This window comes from Rhinolophus sinicus, chromosome 8, assembly GCF_057876585.1.
Source record: "Rhinolophus sinicus isolate RSI-liver-muscle chromosome 8, RSI-T2T, whole genome shotgun sequence".
Lineage (NCBI taxonomy): Eukaryota > Metazoa > Chordata > Mammalia > Chiroptera > Rhinolophidae > Rhinolophus > Rhinolophus sinicus.
Window position 1 is genome coordinate 37,442,523 of NC_142508.1, and position 15,721 is coordinate 37,458,243.

A 15,721-nucleotide genomic window follows, 5' to 3' on the forward strand; every position below is an offset into this window, starting at 1 on the left:
TATGAACATCCCCTTGATTTGGGGTGAGTGCCTGTCTACACCCCTCACTGGAAAGTCTGAGGGCACTTGGGTGATGTGAACTCCTAGGTTAGGGTGACTAGTCCCCAGGGAAGGAGTGGACCTGAGTCCCCAGTGTGCACTCGGGCTGAGGGCTGCACGCCCTGACTCTGAAGCCAGTCTGTGGGTTCAACTTCTTAGTAGCTGTGTGTCCTTGGGCAAGTCTCTCAACCTCTCTGGACTTGTTCCCACCTCCAAAAGGGTGGGAGGGGGTGATCTAGTCATTCAGCAAATATATGAATGCCAACAAGGTGCCAGGTACTGTCCTAGGTGCTGGAAAGCAATGAGATCCCTGCCTGTTGTGGTTGTGCTGAGTTGAGACAAACTTCCCGTGTTTAACACAGCTAAAACAAATGGTCGTGACTCAACAAATGGCTCCACAGTCACTACTCTCATTGTTTTGCTAAGACTTGAGGGTCAGCCAGAGTGCTGCACCCCTTCTGCCACTCACTGACTGGGAGGTTTGGAGCCAGGGACAGCACAGCTCTGAGCCTCAGTCTCTTCATCTGAATAATGAGGGAATACCTTGGAGGGAATACCACGTACCCTGGCCAACTAATCAGAATCAGACCGCCCCACTGCACCCCAGCAAGCAGAAGGAGCCAATGCCCATCTGGGCCCACCAGAGACCCCCCTGCAGGAACACACACCGCTTCACCAGGGTCCTTTTGAAGCCGGAGTTTATTTCTGCCAGAGCTGGAGGCTGGGAGGGTCAAGAAGATTCTCCAGCCGGCACGGGATGCCAACTGAATTGTGATCACACAAGAGCAACCAGAAGGGAGGGCAGAGTGTGGGAGAGGAAAAGGGCACCCTCATCCCGCCCCTCTGTAAGAATCAAAGGCTAGTGGAGGCCTGGGGGGGGAAAGGGGTGGTGGAAGGAGAGGAGGAGGGAGGAGGAGAGGCCAGTGGGAGCCCTGGCTGAGGGCAGGGGAGCATGCTCCCTTCCTAATAAAGACCATTAACAATTGAAAGAAGGACGGGAGCTGGATGGGACACAGTGCGCCAACTACATCCGAATTTCCTTTCCAGCGAGAGCCCCCGTCCTTGCTTCCTTGCTCCCCTGCTCCTCTGTGTTCCGGGGTTCACTGGAGGTCTCAGGGGGCCCCTCCAGGGTGGGGTTGATATGTGCTGTGGTGCCAGCAGGTGGCGCCATTTCCAAAGTGCACAAAGCCACAGGGTGGGTTCATGGTACCAGCACCCACCGGGGCCAGGAAGGGAGGGGCTGGTGGCTGGGGACGGGGAGGGGTCACTGGGGCTGGGCTTCGGGGGGCCCATCAGGCTCAGGGGGCTGCGGCCCAGACCCTGGCTCTGCCTCTTCTGCCTCTTCGTCTGATGCCATGCCTTCCTCCAGTCGGAAGACCTGGCGCACCGTGCGGGTGGTGAGGGTGAGGGGTCCGCGTCTGCGGGGAGAAGGAGAGACCAGGAGACAGAGATTAAATGAGGGGAGCAGAGAGAAGAGTGAGAGATAGGGAAATGTGGAGAGAGATAATAAAATTGGGGTGGGGGAGAAGAGACAGGGAGAAATGGATAAATGGGCAGAGGGTCAGTGTGAGGGCAAAGAGACATGGAGGGGCAGAGGGATAGAGAGAGATGGGGGACGGGATGACGGAGTGAGGATCCACCAAATGCATGGGGTGGCCATACCGGAGCCGGTTCCTCAGTGTGGTCACCTCACGATTCATGGACTCAGCAGACTCTGTGACATCTTCCAGCTCACGCTGCAGCCTCCGGCGACCCGCCTGAGCCCTGGATGCCTCTTCCTCGGCCTCCTCCAGCTGCCGCTTCAGCTGCTTCACTCGAAGGTTCCCCTTCTCCAGCTTGGAGGGCGCAGGGAGGTTGGGTCATGTCTCTGGGGACCGTCCTCATCCCTCATTCTTATCACTTAACCTTCCCCCCACCCCATTCTTCTCTCTAGCCATACTGGTATTCCTTTTGCTCTGAACTTACCATTCTTATTTCCATACCCCAGGGCCTTTCCACTTGCTGTTCCCTCTGCCTGGCTCTTCCCCACCCTTCTGGTCTCAATTAAATGCCACCCACTCAGGGGTCTCTCTGACCCGCCCCCCCCCCCCAATCTAAAGAGGATTCCCCAATCCTCCATGTCTCCTTCGCTCTTCATTCCCTTTTTTCTTCATAGTCCTTGTCACAATCTGTAATTATCTTTGCTTGTTACTAAGTTCATTATGTCTTTCTGTTCCTATGCTGAAAATATGAGCTCTGTGAGGGCACGGACCTTCTCTGTCTCATTCACAGCCATATCTCTGATGCCTAGCATAATGCCTGGCACATGGTGAGTGCTCAACAACTGTTTGTGGAATGAACAGTGAATAAAACACAGCTGAGCTTTTAAGGGCACAGTGATGCTATCTAGAGCCAGGTAAATGTGGGACTGATCCAGGCTCTTTGTCTCTACTAACTACTGTGTTTCCCCGAAAATAAGACCTAACTGGACAATCAGCTCTAATGCATCTTTTGGAGCAAAAATTAATATGAGACCTGGTCTTATGTTAGATAAGACCGGGTCTTATATTATAGTAAAATAAGACAAGGTCTTATATTGATTTTTGCTCCAAAAGACGCATTAGAGCTGATTGTCCAGCTAGGTCTTATTTTCGAGGAAACATGGTATGACTTTGGTGCAAATTATTATATATCCTCTTTAAAAGGTTGCATTTCCTCACCTGTGAAATGGGGCTGGCAACAGAATGCAAGTATGTATTCTTTAAAAAGGAGGTAGCACAGAGATTGGGACACAGTAACTGCTCAATAAATAATTAAGGGCACAGAGGCTGCAGCCAGAGTGTTAGAGTTTGACGTCTGGTTCCTTCTCTTATTAGCTAAATAATTTTGAGCAAGTTGCTTCACCTTTCTGTGTCTCAGTTTTCTCACCTGAATGTGAGGGGGAAATAACAGTACACTACCATACCGCTCTGATAAGAATTAAATGTCCTATACCTTATGTGTTTAGCAGAGTGCCTGGCACACTGAAAGCATTCAGTAAACAGTGTGTGTGCTGTTACATTAGCCCCAGCCTGTCCTCTGGGTAGGGTTTAACTTCTTCCCTCTCCTTGGCGGTCTTAGCTCCTAGAAAGCTCAGTTTGCCTAGATTCCAGAATTTATGCACGGCAAAGTCAGATTCCAGCTCTCTGTGGATGGTACCAAGCCCCAGGATGGTATCTACACTCAGTTCCAGTCCCACACCTGCACGCTGCCTCTTGTGATGGGAACTCACTGCCTCCAGAGACCACATGCGCTATTTCTCCAGCAGTGATCCAACCCTCCACTGCTCCCCAGTGACATCAGCTACTCACCTGGTCCCTGAGCTGGTCAGCCACCCTCCGCTCCTCCTCCACCTGGAGCACCACATCTTTAAGCCGTTTCTCAGCCCTACGCACCAGCTTGCCAGAGAGGATGCGCTCCCTGAAGAGAAGCATGAAGGGGAGAATCAGGAGAGGTGCTCCCTGGGGTTCTGTCCTCTTAGCTTTGTCCAGTGGCTGCCATCCTGTTTTTGAACTGGCCTCTTCCCTCTTTCCCACCCCTAATGACTCCCACAGTCTACTTAGGCCAGACACTGGCACCCAGGCTCCGCCACTTCAGGGCACCTACGTCCTTGGCTTCTACTAAGATGTTCCTAAAAATGTCTCCATGTCTCCACCAGTTTCCATAGCCCACTAGGTCCCTCACACCCAACTGTATTTCCTCTAATCCTCCTCTCAGGGAACTGACCCACCGCCTGCCAGTCAGCAGATCAGAATCACTGGGCACTGTGCTCACTCCTTTTCTCTCCTTTTCACCCCCCAGCTTGTCAGTATCCAAACCCTGTCCCATTGCCCCCTGTACTCTGTCCTGTCCCCTCCTTTCTATCCTCACCACCCTAGCCCCAAGCTCAGGTCTCTTCCTCTCCCACCTGACCTTCCCTCCACCTGGTCTGGAATTTTCTTTCTTCCTCTGTCTTTTCCTTCTCAACTTCCTACTCTGGCTGTATGTGTCTGTGGAACACTCTCGAAGCCCAAAGCTCCATCCTCTTTGCTGTTTTCTTAACACACCTTCCCTGGACAAACTCATCTGTGCCCAGGTTTCCACAACAATCAACAAGCTGGTGTATGCTAAATCTGTCTCCTGAGCTCCAGCCTCCAGCCTCCAGCCTTGGCCATCAATAGATTCTGCGCACCCCTCACATTCCCCACTGGGCTCAGTGCCTTCCCCCAAACCTGCTCCTCCTCCCGATTCCGTGTGATCAACTTAGATCTGCAGGCCAGACACCTGGAGCTACCCTCACCTCCTCTCTCCTGTCAAGTCCTTTCCCTCCTGGCTCAAAGTTCCTCATCCCCAAGGCCCCTGCTCGTCCACCCTCTCCTCCATAGACCATCACACCTATGGTGAAGTCCATGTAATGAGGCCCCTAGAGATGGGCAGTGCTCAGCAGCCACAACTGGACATGGCAGCCCCAAATGTGCTGAGAGGCAGGCATGGGTCTGGTGGAAGTGGGAGGATAGTGAGCCATGGAAAGGGATGCAGTGGGGACACTACCTTAGCTACTGATCAGCTGGCCACTTCTGGCTGCCAGGGGGACTTTGAGCAAGTCACTAACATCCTCTGAACCTCAGTTTCTTTGAATAATGGGGGAGGGGGAACTCAGACCGGTGTATCCATCACCCTCTGGAAAACCTCCCCAGAGACTTCAAACTACATTTCTCATGAGGCCCTGGGCCCTTGGCAAGCCCCATGGACAGGAACAACTTCTTCCATGAACCTCTGGGGCCAGTTCCTTCAGCCTGTGCCTCTCACTCTTATCATGTTCCCCAATGAATTCAACATCTTCCCCCAACCCCCAACATTTCCCCAGTCAGCAGGCCTTAACCCCAAACATTGTCCTCTTCCCCCTACACCTCCAACAGCCCATTAGCCCCCAGCTCTATCCCTTCTGCTCCTGACTTTCTCCTGTTCATTCCCTCCTGTCCATTCTCACAGCCCGAGCCCCAGCCCCAGCCCAGGGCTCATCTTCTTCCACCTGGACTATCTTCCAGCCTTCTCCCTGGCCTCCCAGCTCCCAGTATTTCTCCTCTAGTCTGTTCTCAACTTGGTCCCAAGGAGTTTTTCCTACACCTAGCACTGGCCCTGTCCCACCCAAGCTCACAGCCTTCTGTGGCTCCCCATCATCCTGAGGACAGAGTTCCTCAGCCTGGCATTCAAGGCTCTTGCTCCCCAATCCCTCTCCTCAGTCGCAGACTCCTAGGACCAACCACAACTCCTCCAAATGCCCTGATGTAACCCATATGTTCCTCCGAGGCTGCTGCTCTGCTTGGGACCCTGTGCTCTGGAAATCTTGTCACTCCTCAGGCTCAGCTCAAATGTCTCCTCCTTCAGGAAGCCTTCCAAAACCATGCCATCTCGGGCTGATCTAGCTTCCCCTTCAACTGTGGTCCCCAACCCTACTAGTTCATAGGCTCTCCCCTTTGCTGCCATGTCCAGCTCATAAGTCTTCCTCCTTGTTAGGTCAGGGGACAGGCCTGGGTCTGAAAGGAGGGATGTACAGAAACTCAGTGATAAAGGTAACTCCTGAGTCTACCTCAGGTGGAGAAGCTCACTTGACCATGACCTCCATTCAGGCAGGGACTCGCTATGTCTCATTGTTCATCATTTCCCCAGTGCCCAGGCATGGGAAGGTAAGCAGTACACTCAATACATGTTTGTTGAATAAATGCAAAAGGGAACCTTATATACCTTTTGGTATAAAACAATACTCTTCTCCACCAGGTGATGGTAGAGATGTTAAATTACAGGTCAGGCACCCAAGATTTATAGCCCATCTTTGCCTCAGTTTTTCTGTATATAAAAGAGGGATAGGTGGCCTGGTGGCTCAGGCGGGTGGAGCTCCGTGCTCCTAACTTCGAAGGCTGCCAGTTCGATTCCCACAGGGGCCAGTGGGCTCTCAACCACAAGGCTGCCAGTTCAACTCCTCGAGTCCTGCAAGGGATGGTGGGCAGCACCCCCTGCAACTAAGATTGAACACGGCACCTCGAGCTGAGATGCCCCTGAGCTCCCAGATGGCTCAGTTGGTTGGAGCACATCCTCTCAACCACAAGGTTGCTGGTTCGACTCCCGCAAGGGATGGCAACTGGACCTGAGCTGAGCTGCGCGCTCCACAACTAAGACTGAAAGGACAACAACTTGAAGCTGAATGGCACCCTCCACAACTAAGATTAAAAGGACAACTTGACTTGGAAAAAAGTCTTGGAAGTACACACTGTTCCCCAATAAAGTCCTGTTCCCCTTCCCCAATAAAATCTTAAAAAAAAAAAAAAAGAGGGATAGTAACGGCCCTTCTCTCACAAGGATTGTGATTCACACATGTATATAAAAGTAGTTCGGCATCTGAGATATAATAAGTTATTTATTAAACAGTTACTAAATAGTAACTATTAAAAAGTTATAAATAGTATGGAACAGGAGAAAAATCTATTGTATTGGAAGAGTGATATTTATTAGGCTTAGTAATAAGTATTCTGTTAGTTTTGTTAGCACAGTGGAAATGTTGGGAGGTGTTCCTGGTTGTTTCAAAGACTGGAGATGGCAATGCTCAGTGCCACACTGCTGCTACTTCCTGGCTTTGAACATGGATGTATGGGTGTGATGTTGGTACAAGTGCAGACATTTTGTGACCATGAGGGAAAGACCAAGGGACCTACACAGATATTAACCCAGAACCCTGCCATCCTTCAGCTACCCAGCTCTGGACTTCTTATCATGTGAGAAAAATAAATCCTTTGTGATGTATTAATGACAGAACTGGCCTCAAGTCTCACCCCTTCCTGTATCCACACCCTTTACAATATGACTTTGCAGCTGCTCCCATCAAGAGGCAGAGTCCATCTCTCCATTCCCTAAAATCTGAGCTGGCCACATGCCTTGCTTTAGTGACAGGATATGGTAGAAGTGACATTGTACCAGTTCTAAGTCTAGGATCTAAGACGCCTTTAGCACTTTCCCTCACTCTTGGAACCCTGACTCTGCCATGTGAACAATCCTGGGCCAGCCTGGAGCAGGGACACGTTAGCCTACTTGTCCCAGGCGAGACCTTAGACATATGAGAGCCCAGCCAAGATTAGCAAACCCATCTAGCTGACCTTCAGGTGAGCAATGATGGATGAGCGAGGCCCACTAAGCTCAGATCAGCAGAACCTACCAGGCAGCCCAAAGACTCATGAGCAATAACAAACAGTCGTTGTTTTAAACCACTAAGTTTTAGGATGGTTTGTTATGCAGCTATAGCTAACTGCTACATCACTGTTTAAATATACTCTTAGTAGAGTGCAGGTACTTGCAGACCAAAGCATCTTAAATGATATAGTAAATCAGCAACCATTAATATTATGATGCCTTTGGGATGTTCCCAAACCAGGTGTTTGTAACACAGCTCCCCTTCATCTCATAGACCAGAATGTGGAGGTCACCTCCAGCCATACCCTCCTCCCACCTACCTGCTCTCCTGTTCCAGCTGCTCCTCAGCCTGGGCCAGCTTAGACTCAAGAGCAGCAATGGTCATCTTCTGGCGGGCCCGGGCCCCCGCGTCCTCCTCACCCAGGCGTCCCCGGAGCTCCTGGACCTGCCGCTCCAGCTGCTGCCGCCCACTCTCAGCCTTGGCTGAGAAACTGCGCTCAGCTGACAACTCTGTGGTCAGTGATTCCACCTGTCGCAGTGAGAAAGGCAAGATATTATGGTGGAGTCTCAGAGGGAAGGTGGTAGGTAAATCCAGGCACCTTCCAAATTAAGTGAGTTGATGATTGTTAAGTGCATAGCACAAAGCCTGATACATAATAAGTACTCAACAAATGTGAGTGTGCATTTTTTCCTGATTGGCTTATCTGCCAACAGCAGTACCAATCCTGGATTTTAACCTTTTGGGTAGATTTTTGCTACTTTAATAAGTCCACAAGACTATCACAAACTTGTTTAAATGCTATAAATTCTACCGCTGATTGTGAATGAGTCTATTTCAAAGGTTATCACACTTCTGTTTATACCAGGATCATTTTGGGAGCTTGTGAAGAAAATGCGAACTGCAGGGATTCTGATACAGCAAGTCTGGAGTGGGGTCCAGGAATCCACATTTTTAACAAACATCTCAGGTGGTTCTGCTATGAGTGATATGCAGGATCATTTTGAGACATGCCAGCTCAATAAACAGTAGCTACTACATTGAGAATGTGTAAACACACCCCTAATAATAGCTCCCATTTATTTATTCAGTTCGTACTCTGAGCGAGGCCCTGTGCTGGGGACACGGAAATGAGTCAGAATCAGTCTGATTCATACTTTATTTAATTTCACCCTCACAGGAACTCATCAATGTGGTGATTAGCACTTGCTCTTTTTTTTTATTGTGAAAACCTATTACTCTTTCCTTAAAATAAGTTTTTATTTTTCAATTACAGTTGACATACAGTATTATATTAGTTTCAGGTGTACAACATAGTGATTACACATTTATATAACTAGACTTATCAGGGTGATAACTTTGTAAGTTATATAAATGTCTAAGCATTTGCTCTTTTTTAAAAAAATATGTTCTATTGGAAAATAAAAAACTGAAAGTAAAAAACTGATCTTATATATGGCTTCATGGGTTAGTAAAAGGTAAACCCCACTCTCACCCCTACGCAGGTCAAGAAAGATAAGTTGGCCACTCCATAAGCCCCTTCACGTGCCCATCCTAATAGCAACCCTTTCGTCCCCTAAAACAGCACATTATTCTGACTTTTAGGGTAATCACTTCCTTACACCTCTTTCGAGTTTTATTACTCAAAGATTCATCCCTAGATTCTATAGTTGAATCCTGCTCATTTAAAAAATTATACGTATGTCTTTTAAGTCTCTTTTAACCTACAGTTCTCTCCTCCAACCCTTTTATTTCCTTAAAATTTATCTGTTGAAGACTCTGGGGCATTTAACCTGCAGAATTTCTATCAGTCTGGATTTTCCTGATTACACACTCATGGTCTAATTCAGCAGGTTTCTCTGTTTCTCCTGTTTCCTTCACATTGGCAGTTGGGTCAAGACACTTAACTCTTTCTCTTTAGAGTTTTAAAGGTAATGAACTGATTCTCTATCATCCTCTGAAGGTGACTATGCTGGGTTGAACAGTCTACCTCCAAAAATTCATGCCCATCCAGACCTTATTTGGTAATAGATTCTTTGGAGATGTGATTTGTTAAATTAACACTGGGTCATAATGGATTAGGGTGTGCCCTAAATCCAATGTGGCTGGTGTCCTTATAAGAAGAGGAGAGGAGACACTGACACAGAGAAGACACAGAGAGGACCATGTGAAGACAGAGGCAGAGATTGGATGTATCTATGAGCCAAGGAATGCCATGGATTGCTGGCGAATATCAGGAGCTCGGAAAGAGGCATGGAATAGATTCTCCCTCAGAAGGACCAACCCTGACACACCTCGAAATTGGACTTCTGGCCTCCAAAACTGAGAGAGAAAGTTCCTATTGTTTTAAGCCACCCAGGTTGTGGTAATTTTTTTACAGCAGCCCTAGTAAACTAATAGTGATTCATTAGTATTTTTAAAAATATTGTGAACTCATGGATTTAAACAGAATTGGTGGATTTAAAGCAATTGCAATTATTATCCTTGTTGAAGCTTGAATTGTTCCATTTGGGGTCAGCAGGAGCCTCTCTAGATTGACTTCTAAGTGCTTTTGACATAACCAAGCTACCTGTCTCGATAACTGGTATTTATGGACTGAATGTTTGTGTCCCTCCAAAATTCATCTGTTGAAACCCTAACCCCTAATGTGATAGCATCTGTGAGATGGAACCTTCGGGAGGTAATTAGGGCTAGATGAGGTCATGAGGTTGCGGCCTGCATGACAGCATTAGTGCCCTTATAAGAAAACACCAGAGAGCTTACCCTCTCCCGGCCTCCACCATGCACACACAGCAAGATGGGGGCTACCTACAAGCCAAGAGAAGAGGCTTTGGAAGAAAACCTACTTCACTGGCACCCTGATCTTGGACTTCCAAGCCTCCAAACTGTGAGAAATACATTTCTGTTGTTTAAGCCACCCAGTCTGTGGTACTTTTGTTGTGGCAGCCTGAGCAGAATGAAGCATGACATTCCAGGCTACTCACGTTCATTTCCTGCTTCAGATCTGGGATCAGCAGTTTCTAAAGAAGCTCCAGTTTCTTTTAAAGTGGGAAATGGTGTTTCTAGACCACACCTTGGGCCCCAGGGATGCTCACTGCTACTGGATTGGTTATTGTTTCTAGGGCTTTTGGGTGGACAGAGATGGGATGGAGCTATATAAAATACCCCACACGTCCAGGAGTGAATATATCCAAGTCAAATTCAGGACTACAGGGATTTGTTTTGTTTTGTTTTGTTTTTAACTTAGCCTCTTCTCTATGACATCTGTACCTAGGTTCCTTCATGCTGAGGATCCTGAGATTATGGACACATGTTATGATACATTTAGAATATCCCATTTTTAATCATTTACTTTATCCCACATCACAATGTTTCCGAAACACAGTGATAATACTACCACTACCAATATAATTACAGAATGCAGTCATAATTTTTTTTGCCTGTTTGCCCAGTCTTTCCATTTAACAAATAGTTGTACTGCACATAACTGAGCATCTAGCCATTATCTTTTTAACTCACTCCTTCTCAGCCTTCACTTGCTCTTAGCTGTAAGTAAACTGTATGTGCATTACTCTGTCACGCTGATGTCTCTCTAGTGATTCTGATCATTTGAACCTGGCTCTCTAGGGCAGTAGTTCTCAGAACCACCTGGAGGGCTTGTTTAAACACAGATTGCCAGGCCCTACCCCCAGCATTCCTCCTTTACTTGGGCTTGGCTGGGGCCCAGGAACTTACATTTCCAACAAGTTTGCAGGTGTTGCTGACGCTACTGGTCTTGGGGCCACACTTTGAGAACCACTGGTTTTGCAGCTTCCTCAGGAAGAGCTCATGGGAATAGTCCCCAAGTTCTCACATGCTGGTCACTTGTTTGTGTCCTTTACGCGTGAAAGGAAGTCTTACTTGATACAAAATCATTGGCTCACATTTGCTTTCCTTGAGTACCTTAACTATGTCTCCATTTTCTTCCAGCATAAAGTCATATTGTCAAAAATCTGATGATAATGTAATTGTCTTTTCCTTATCTATCACGTGCTCATTTTTTCTCTGGATGGCTAAAGGATCTCCTCACCCCCTTTCAAGTCCAATAGTTTTACTATAATCTCTTGGTATCAGTTTTTTAATGGGTCAATGTCCCTAAGTACACAGTGTGCTCTTCTAATATGTAGCTTCAAACTTTTTTTGTTTCAGGAAAGTCTTCTTGCATTATGTATGGTTTTTGGTTATTTGCTCTGTTCCCTTGCTTTGGTTTTCTTCTTTGGGGACATCTAGTGTCCATATGTTGGGTCTTCTTAGCCTGTCTTCAATATTTGCTATTTTCTTGTGAATCCCTTTTTAAGTTTTATCTTGATTTTTAAAAAGGTTCTCATTGGGCCAGCCCAGTGGCTCAGGCGGTTAGAGCTCTGTGCTCCTAACTCCAAAGGCTGCCGGTTCGATTCCCACATGGGCCAGTGGGCTCTCAACCACAAGTTTGCCGGTTCAATTTCCTTGAGTCCCGCAAGGGATGGTGGGCAGCGCCCCCTGTAACTAAGATTGAACACGGCACCTTGAGCTGAGCAGCCACTGAGCTCCCAGATGGCTCAGTTGGTTGGAGCGCGTCCTCTCACTGGTTGGATTCCTCGACTCCCTCAAGGGATGGTGGGCAGCGCCCCCTGCAACTATCAACGGCAACTGGACTTGGAGCTGAGCTACGCCCTCCACAACTAAGATTGAAGGATAACAACTTGACTTGGAAAAAAGTCCTGGAAATACACACTGTACCCCAATAAAGTCCTGTTCCCCTTCCCCAATAAAATCTTTAAAAAAAAAAAAAAAAAAAGGTTCTCCTTTCACCAATAGCCAAGGACGCAGGTTGGGTTAAGTCGCATCATTCTTTATGTGGTTGTAGTATCCTATGCTCCCTCCCTTAGCACATGTATGGGCTTATTCATTTCATTTACAATGAGCGCCCAGTACTGTTTTAGGTATAGGATAGAGCAGTGAACAAAACTAAGACAGAGGTCCTACTCTCAAGGTGCTTACACTCTGTTGGGGAGGTGGACAATAGACAAACAAGTAAATATATAATATAATATCAGGCAGTGGTAAGTGATATGAAAGAGAATAAAGCAGAGAGAATGGAGAGAAATCATCGGAGGGAGGGTGGCTGTTTCACATAGGGTTGTCAGGGAAGTTTTGAGGGAGTGAGACATGTGATGGTCTGGCAGAAGAGCTTTCTAGGAGGAGGGAACAGGAAGTGCAAAGGTCCTAAGGTAGGAATCAACTTGGCATCATCAAGGAATAGTAAGGAGGCTGGTGTAGCTGGAGCAGAGTGAATTAGAGGGAAAAGGGTTAGAGATAAGGTCTGAGTTAGCCAAGGACCAAGTGTGGGGTGTTGTAGGTGATTGGGATTTCACTCTGAGTGTGAGCTGTATCATCCTGGAGTATGACTGCCTCTCCTACTGGCCTATGGGCTCCACAAGGGCTGAGCTGGGGTTTTACTCTTTGAGTCCCCAGCAATATTGGGGCATGGCCCAGGAGAGGCCTCAAAATGTGTCTAAAAATTAACGAAATAGGGGCGGTCGGTTGGCTCAGTTGGTTAGAGTGCAGTGCTCATAACACCAAGGTCACTGGTTCGATTCCCAAATGGGCCAGTGAGCTGCACCCTCCACAACTAGAGTGAAAACAACAGCTTGACTTGGAGCTGATGGGTCCTGGAAAAACAAACTGTTCCCCAATAAAAATTTTTTTTTAAATTAATGAAATAATGGAAACATAGGTCTCTCTTTGGAAATCCCATACCTCTGTTGTCTGCCTGGCAAACTCTTAACTTCCAAACTCTGAACTTCCTATAAGACCTCTTAAGGAACCACCTCCAGCAGGAAGTCTTCCCTGATAGCCCTCAGCCTCCAAGCTACGTCAGTAGTCCCATCTAAGTTCTCATAGAGTCTTGTGCTTCTTCCATTTTCATTTGTATCTGTGTATTGGGATAGTCCGTCTCCTCCATCAGACTAGGATGTCCTTAGGGGCAGAAACCTGAAATGATCCATCTCCAGGTCCCCAGAATCACCCAATAGGATCTGGACTTCTGGAAGACTCAGAAAATATTTATAAATAAATATGCAAATGAAAATATGTTTGTCTCCATCTGCCTAGCCCCTACTTATGCTTTAAAACCCCAGCCAAATGTCTTTTCTTCCAAATTCCAAATGCCTTCTTGTGACTTTTGCAGATAATTCTCTCTCTCTCTCTCTCTCTCTCTCTCTCTCTCTCTCTCTCTCTCTCTCTCTCTCTCTCCTGGGCCCAGGATACTTCTATTATCACACATGCCACCCTATATATAATGTGACAGTGTAGTTCCATGTCATGTCTGTTTCCCTACAAAATTCTGCAGGACAGAGGCCCCACATAAGTTCATCTCTGGATTCAGCCCTTGAGAAATCTCAGAAATGCAAGTGCCTCCCTTCTGTGAGAACTCCTATTCATCCTGCAAAACCCAACTCAAACATTCCCTTTTCCTATGTCTGTTGAATAAGAGGACTGAAGGTTATGGTCCCAGGTCAGTGGGGATCTGGGCTGACGGGGTGACTGGATTGTGCTCACCTGCAGTAGTAGCTTACGGTAGCGGTCATTGAGCAGTTCTGCATTACTCTGCTCTTCCTCTAGCTCCTCTTCCATTTGCCCTAGGCGCCCCTCCAGCTGACGCTTCTCCTCCAGAATGGCTGTCCTAGGGAGAACCCGACCACGGGGACGTGAGAGGGCAGGATGGCCAGAGGAGGAGGCTCTGCTCCACATAACCATGTGCCACTCACTTGCTAAGGCTGCTGTTGGCCACTTCGTCGGCCATCTCATCTCGTTCCTGCTGGGCCTGCCGCCTGGCGCGGTCTGAGGCAGCCAGTTCCTGCAAGGACAGAGGGGATGGTCAGTAGAGGCTATGGGAAGCCGTCTGGGCATCGGTCTCCCTGCCTCTCACACTTCAAGTCTCTTGGCCATTGTTTTTTTTCACTGCAGATGAACATGCCAGTCCCTGGGTAACCTGGGCATGAACTTCGATCTACAGGCAGATGTTTCCTAAATCCATCTCGGGAGACCCTGCTCCCAGGCTCCTCACCCTCAGCACTTCTACAACACTGAGCTCAAGCATTTCCTCTCACGCCTGCTCCTCCTGCAGGTTTCCCCAGTCACCAGGCCAGACCCTCAGGTCTCTCCTCACCTCCCTTGCCCCACAGCCCTGCCCATCCTGCCCCGACTTTCTCTGCCTTGTTCCCTCCTCTGTGTCCCCATAGCCCGGGCTCAGGACTGGTCCTCTCTCCCGAGCCTACCTGCTTCCAGTTTCCGCCACTCCAGTCCATCCTCCGTAAGGCCCAAAGCAGACCCTGCCCCTCTCTTGCTCAGAACCCTCCCAGGGCTCCCTAGTGCCCCCTGGCCCAGTGTGATTGCCCTCCTACACTCCCAGCCTCCCATCCCACCCACCCTCACCCTCACCCTCACCCTCACCCCCAGCCTCCCATCCCACCCACCCTCACCCTCACCCCCAGCCTCCGACACCCATCCTGCTTCACCTCCTGCAGCCGCAGCACCTCCGCCTCCAGTCCCTTAAGGCGCTTGTCACTCTCCCGGTTCTGGGCAAAGATCTCCTCCCGGGAGTTGCGTGACTCCTCCACCTCCCGCCACAGCTCCTTCATCTGGGCCTGGGCAGAATAGAGCGAGTGGGCGGGCTCAGCCTGGTCATGACTCATGGGGAACTCCCTACCCTTGCAGAAGCACTGCGGGGGCTCCTTGGCTCCCCCAGAGCCCAGCAGACTTGGGCTGCCCCACCAGCCCCCAGCAGAACTGACTGCTCAGCCCCCAACTGAACTGACCTTGGGCCAGCCCCTCCCCCTGTCTGGGTCTCAGCTGCTTCCTTTTTAAAAGAGAAACACTTTAAAATTAAAGTAAGCCTAAAATGGGTATAGTATTTGGACTCTGCAGCAAACTTACCTTGGCCCAGGCCTGTTTATACACATACTGACTCGTTAAATCCTCACAACTGCAGTTGGGGGTACTATTTTCCTACAACCCCCCCTTTACAGATGGAGACACTGAGGCACAGAGAGTTTTACAACATGGCCAGGGTGGTAAGCGGCAGAGCCAGGATGTGAACCCAGGCCATCCGGCCTCTGAGTTTACTCTTCAAGCCACTTTGCTACTAGGCCACACTACTTCTGAGAGAGTATAAAGATCCCAGTATAAGGGTTTTCTCCTCAATGGTGCTTAAAATAAAGAAAAATAAAACACAAACTAAATGTCCACCACCATTTAAAAGACCCCACTCCATATCTTTACAATGGAGTAGTGTGTCACTGTTCACAGCCATAGTGAGGACAACAGGGGGCTTGAGAGCAGCAGGACAATTATCATTACTGCTGTTAGTATTATTTGCTTAATAATAACAGCTTTTCAGGGTAGGGGTTTTCTCTCGGGGATGACATGGTTGGCAATTTTCACTTTTTGGGAGGGATCTTTCTATACCAGCGCTGCCCCAGAGAA

General features: G+C 48.4%; 1 protein-coding gene across 9 annotated transcripts in view; it reads right to left on the reverse strand.

Annotated features, from left to right (window-relative positions):
* Nucleotides 1–720: 720 nt before the first annotated feature.
* The window catches only part of MYH14 (myosin heavy chain 14), an 83,510-nt gene continuing 68,509 nt past the window's right edge, over nucleotides 721–15,721 (reverse strand). For all 9 annotated transcript variants that reach the window (XM_019741559.3, XM_019741566.3, XM_019741564.3 and 6 more), the window contains 7 exons: nucleotides 14,755–14,883; nucleotides 14,005–14,093; nucleotides 13,796–13,919; nucleotides 7,539–7,747; nucleotides 3,369–3,477; nucleotides 1,702–1,874; nucleotides 721–1,457 (listed from right to left, as the gene is read on the reverse strand). In XM_019741559.3, the coding sequence (XP_019597118.2) occupies nucleotides 1,304–1,457; nucleotides 1,702–1,874; nucleotides 3,369–3,477; nucleotides 7,539–7,747; nucleotides 13,796–13,919; nucleotides 14,005–14,093; nucleotides 14,755–14,883 (987 nt within the window). In that variant the 3' untranslated portion in view covers nucleotides 721–1,303. The remainder of the gene's footprint in view (nucleotides 1,458–1,701; nucleotides 1,875–3,368; nucleotides 3,478–7,538; nucleotides 7,748–13,795; nucleotides 13,920–14,004; nucleotides 14,094–14,754; nucleotides 14,884–15,721) is intronic.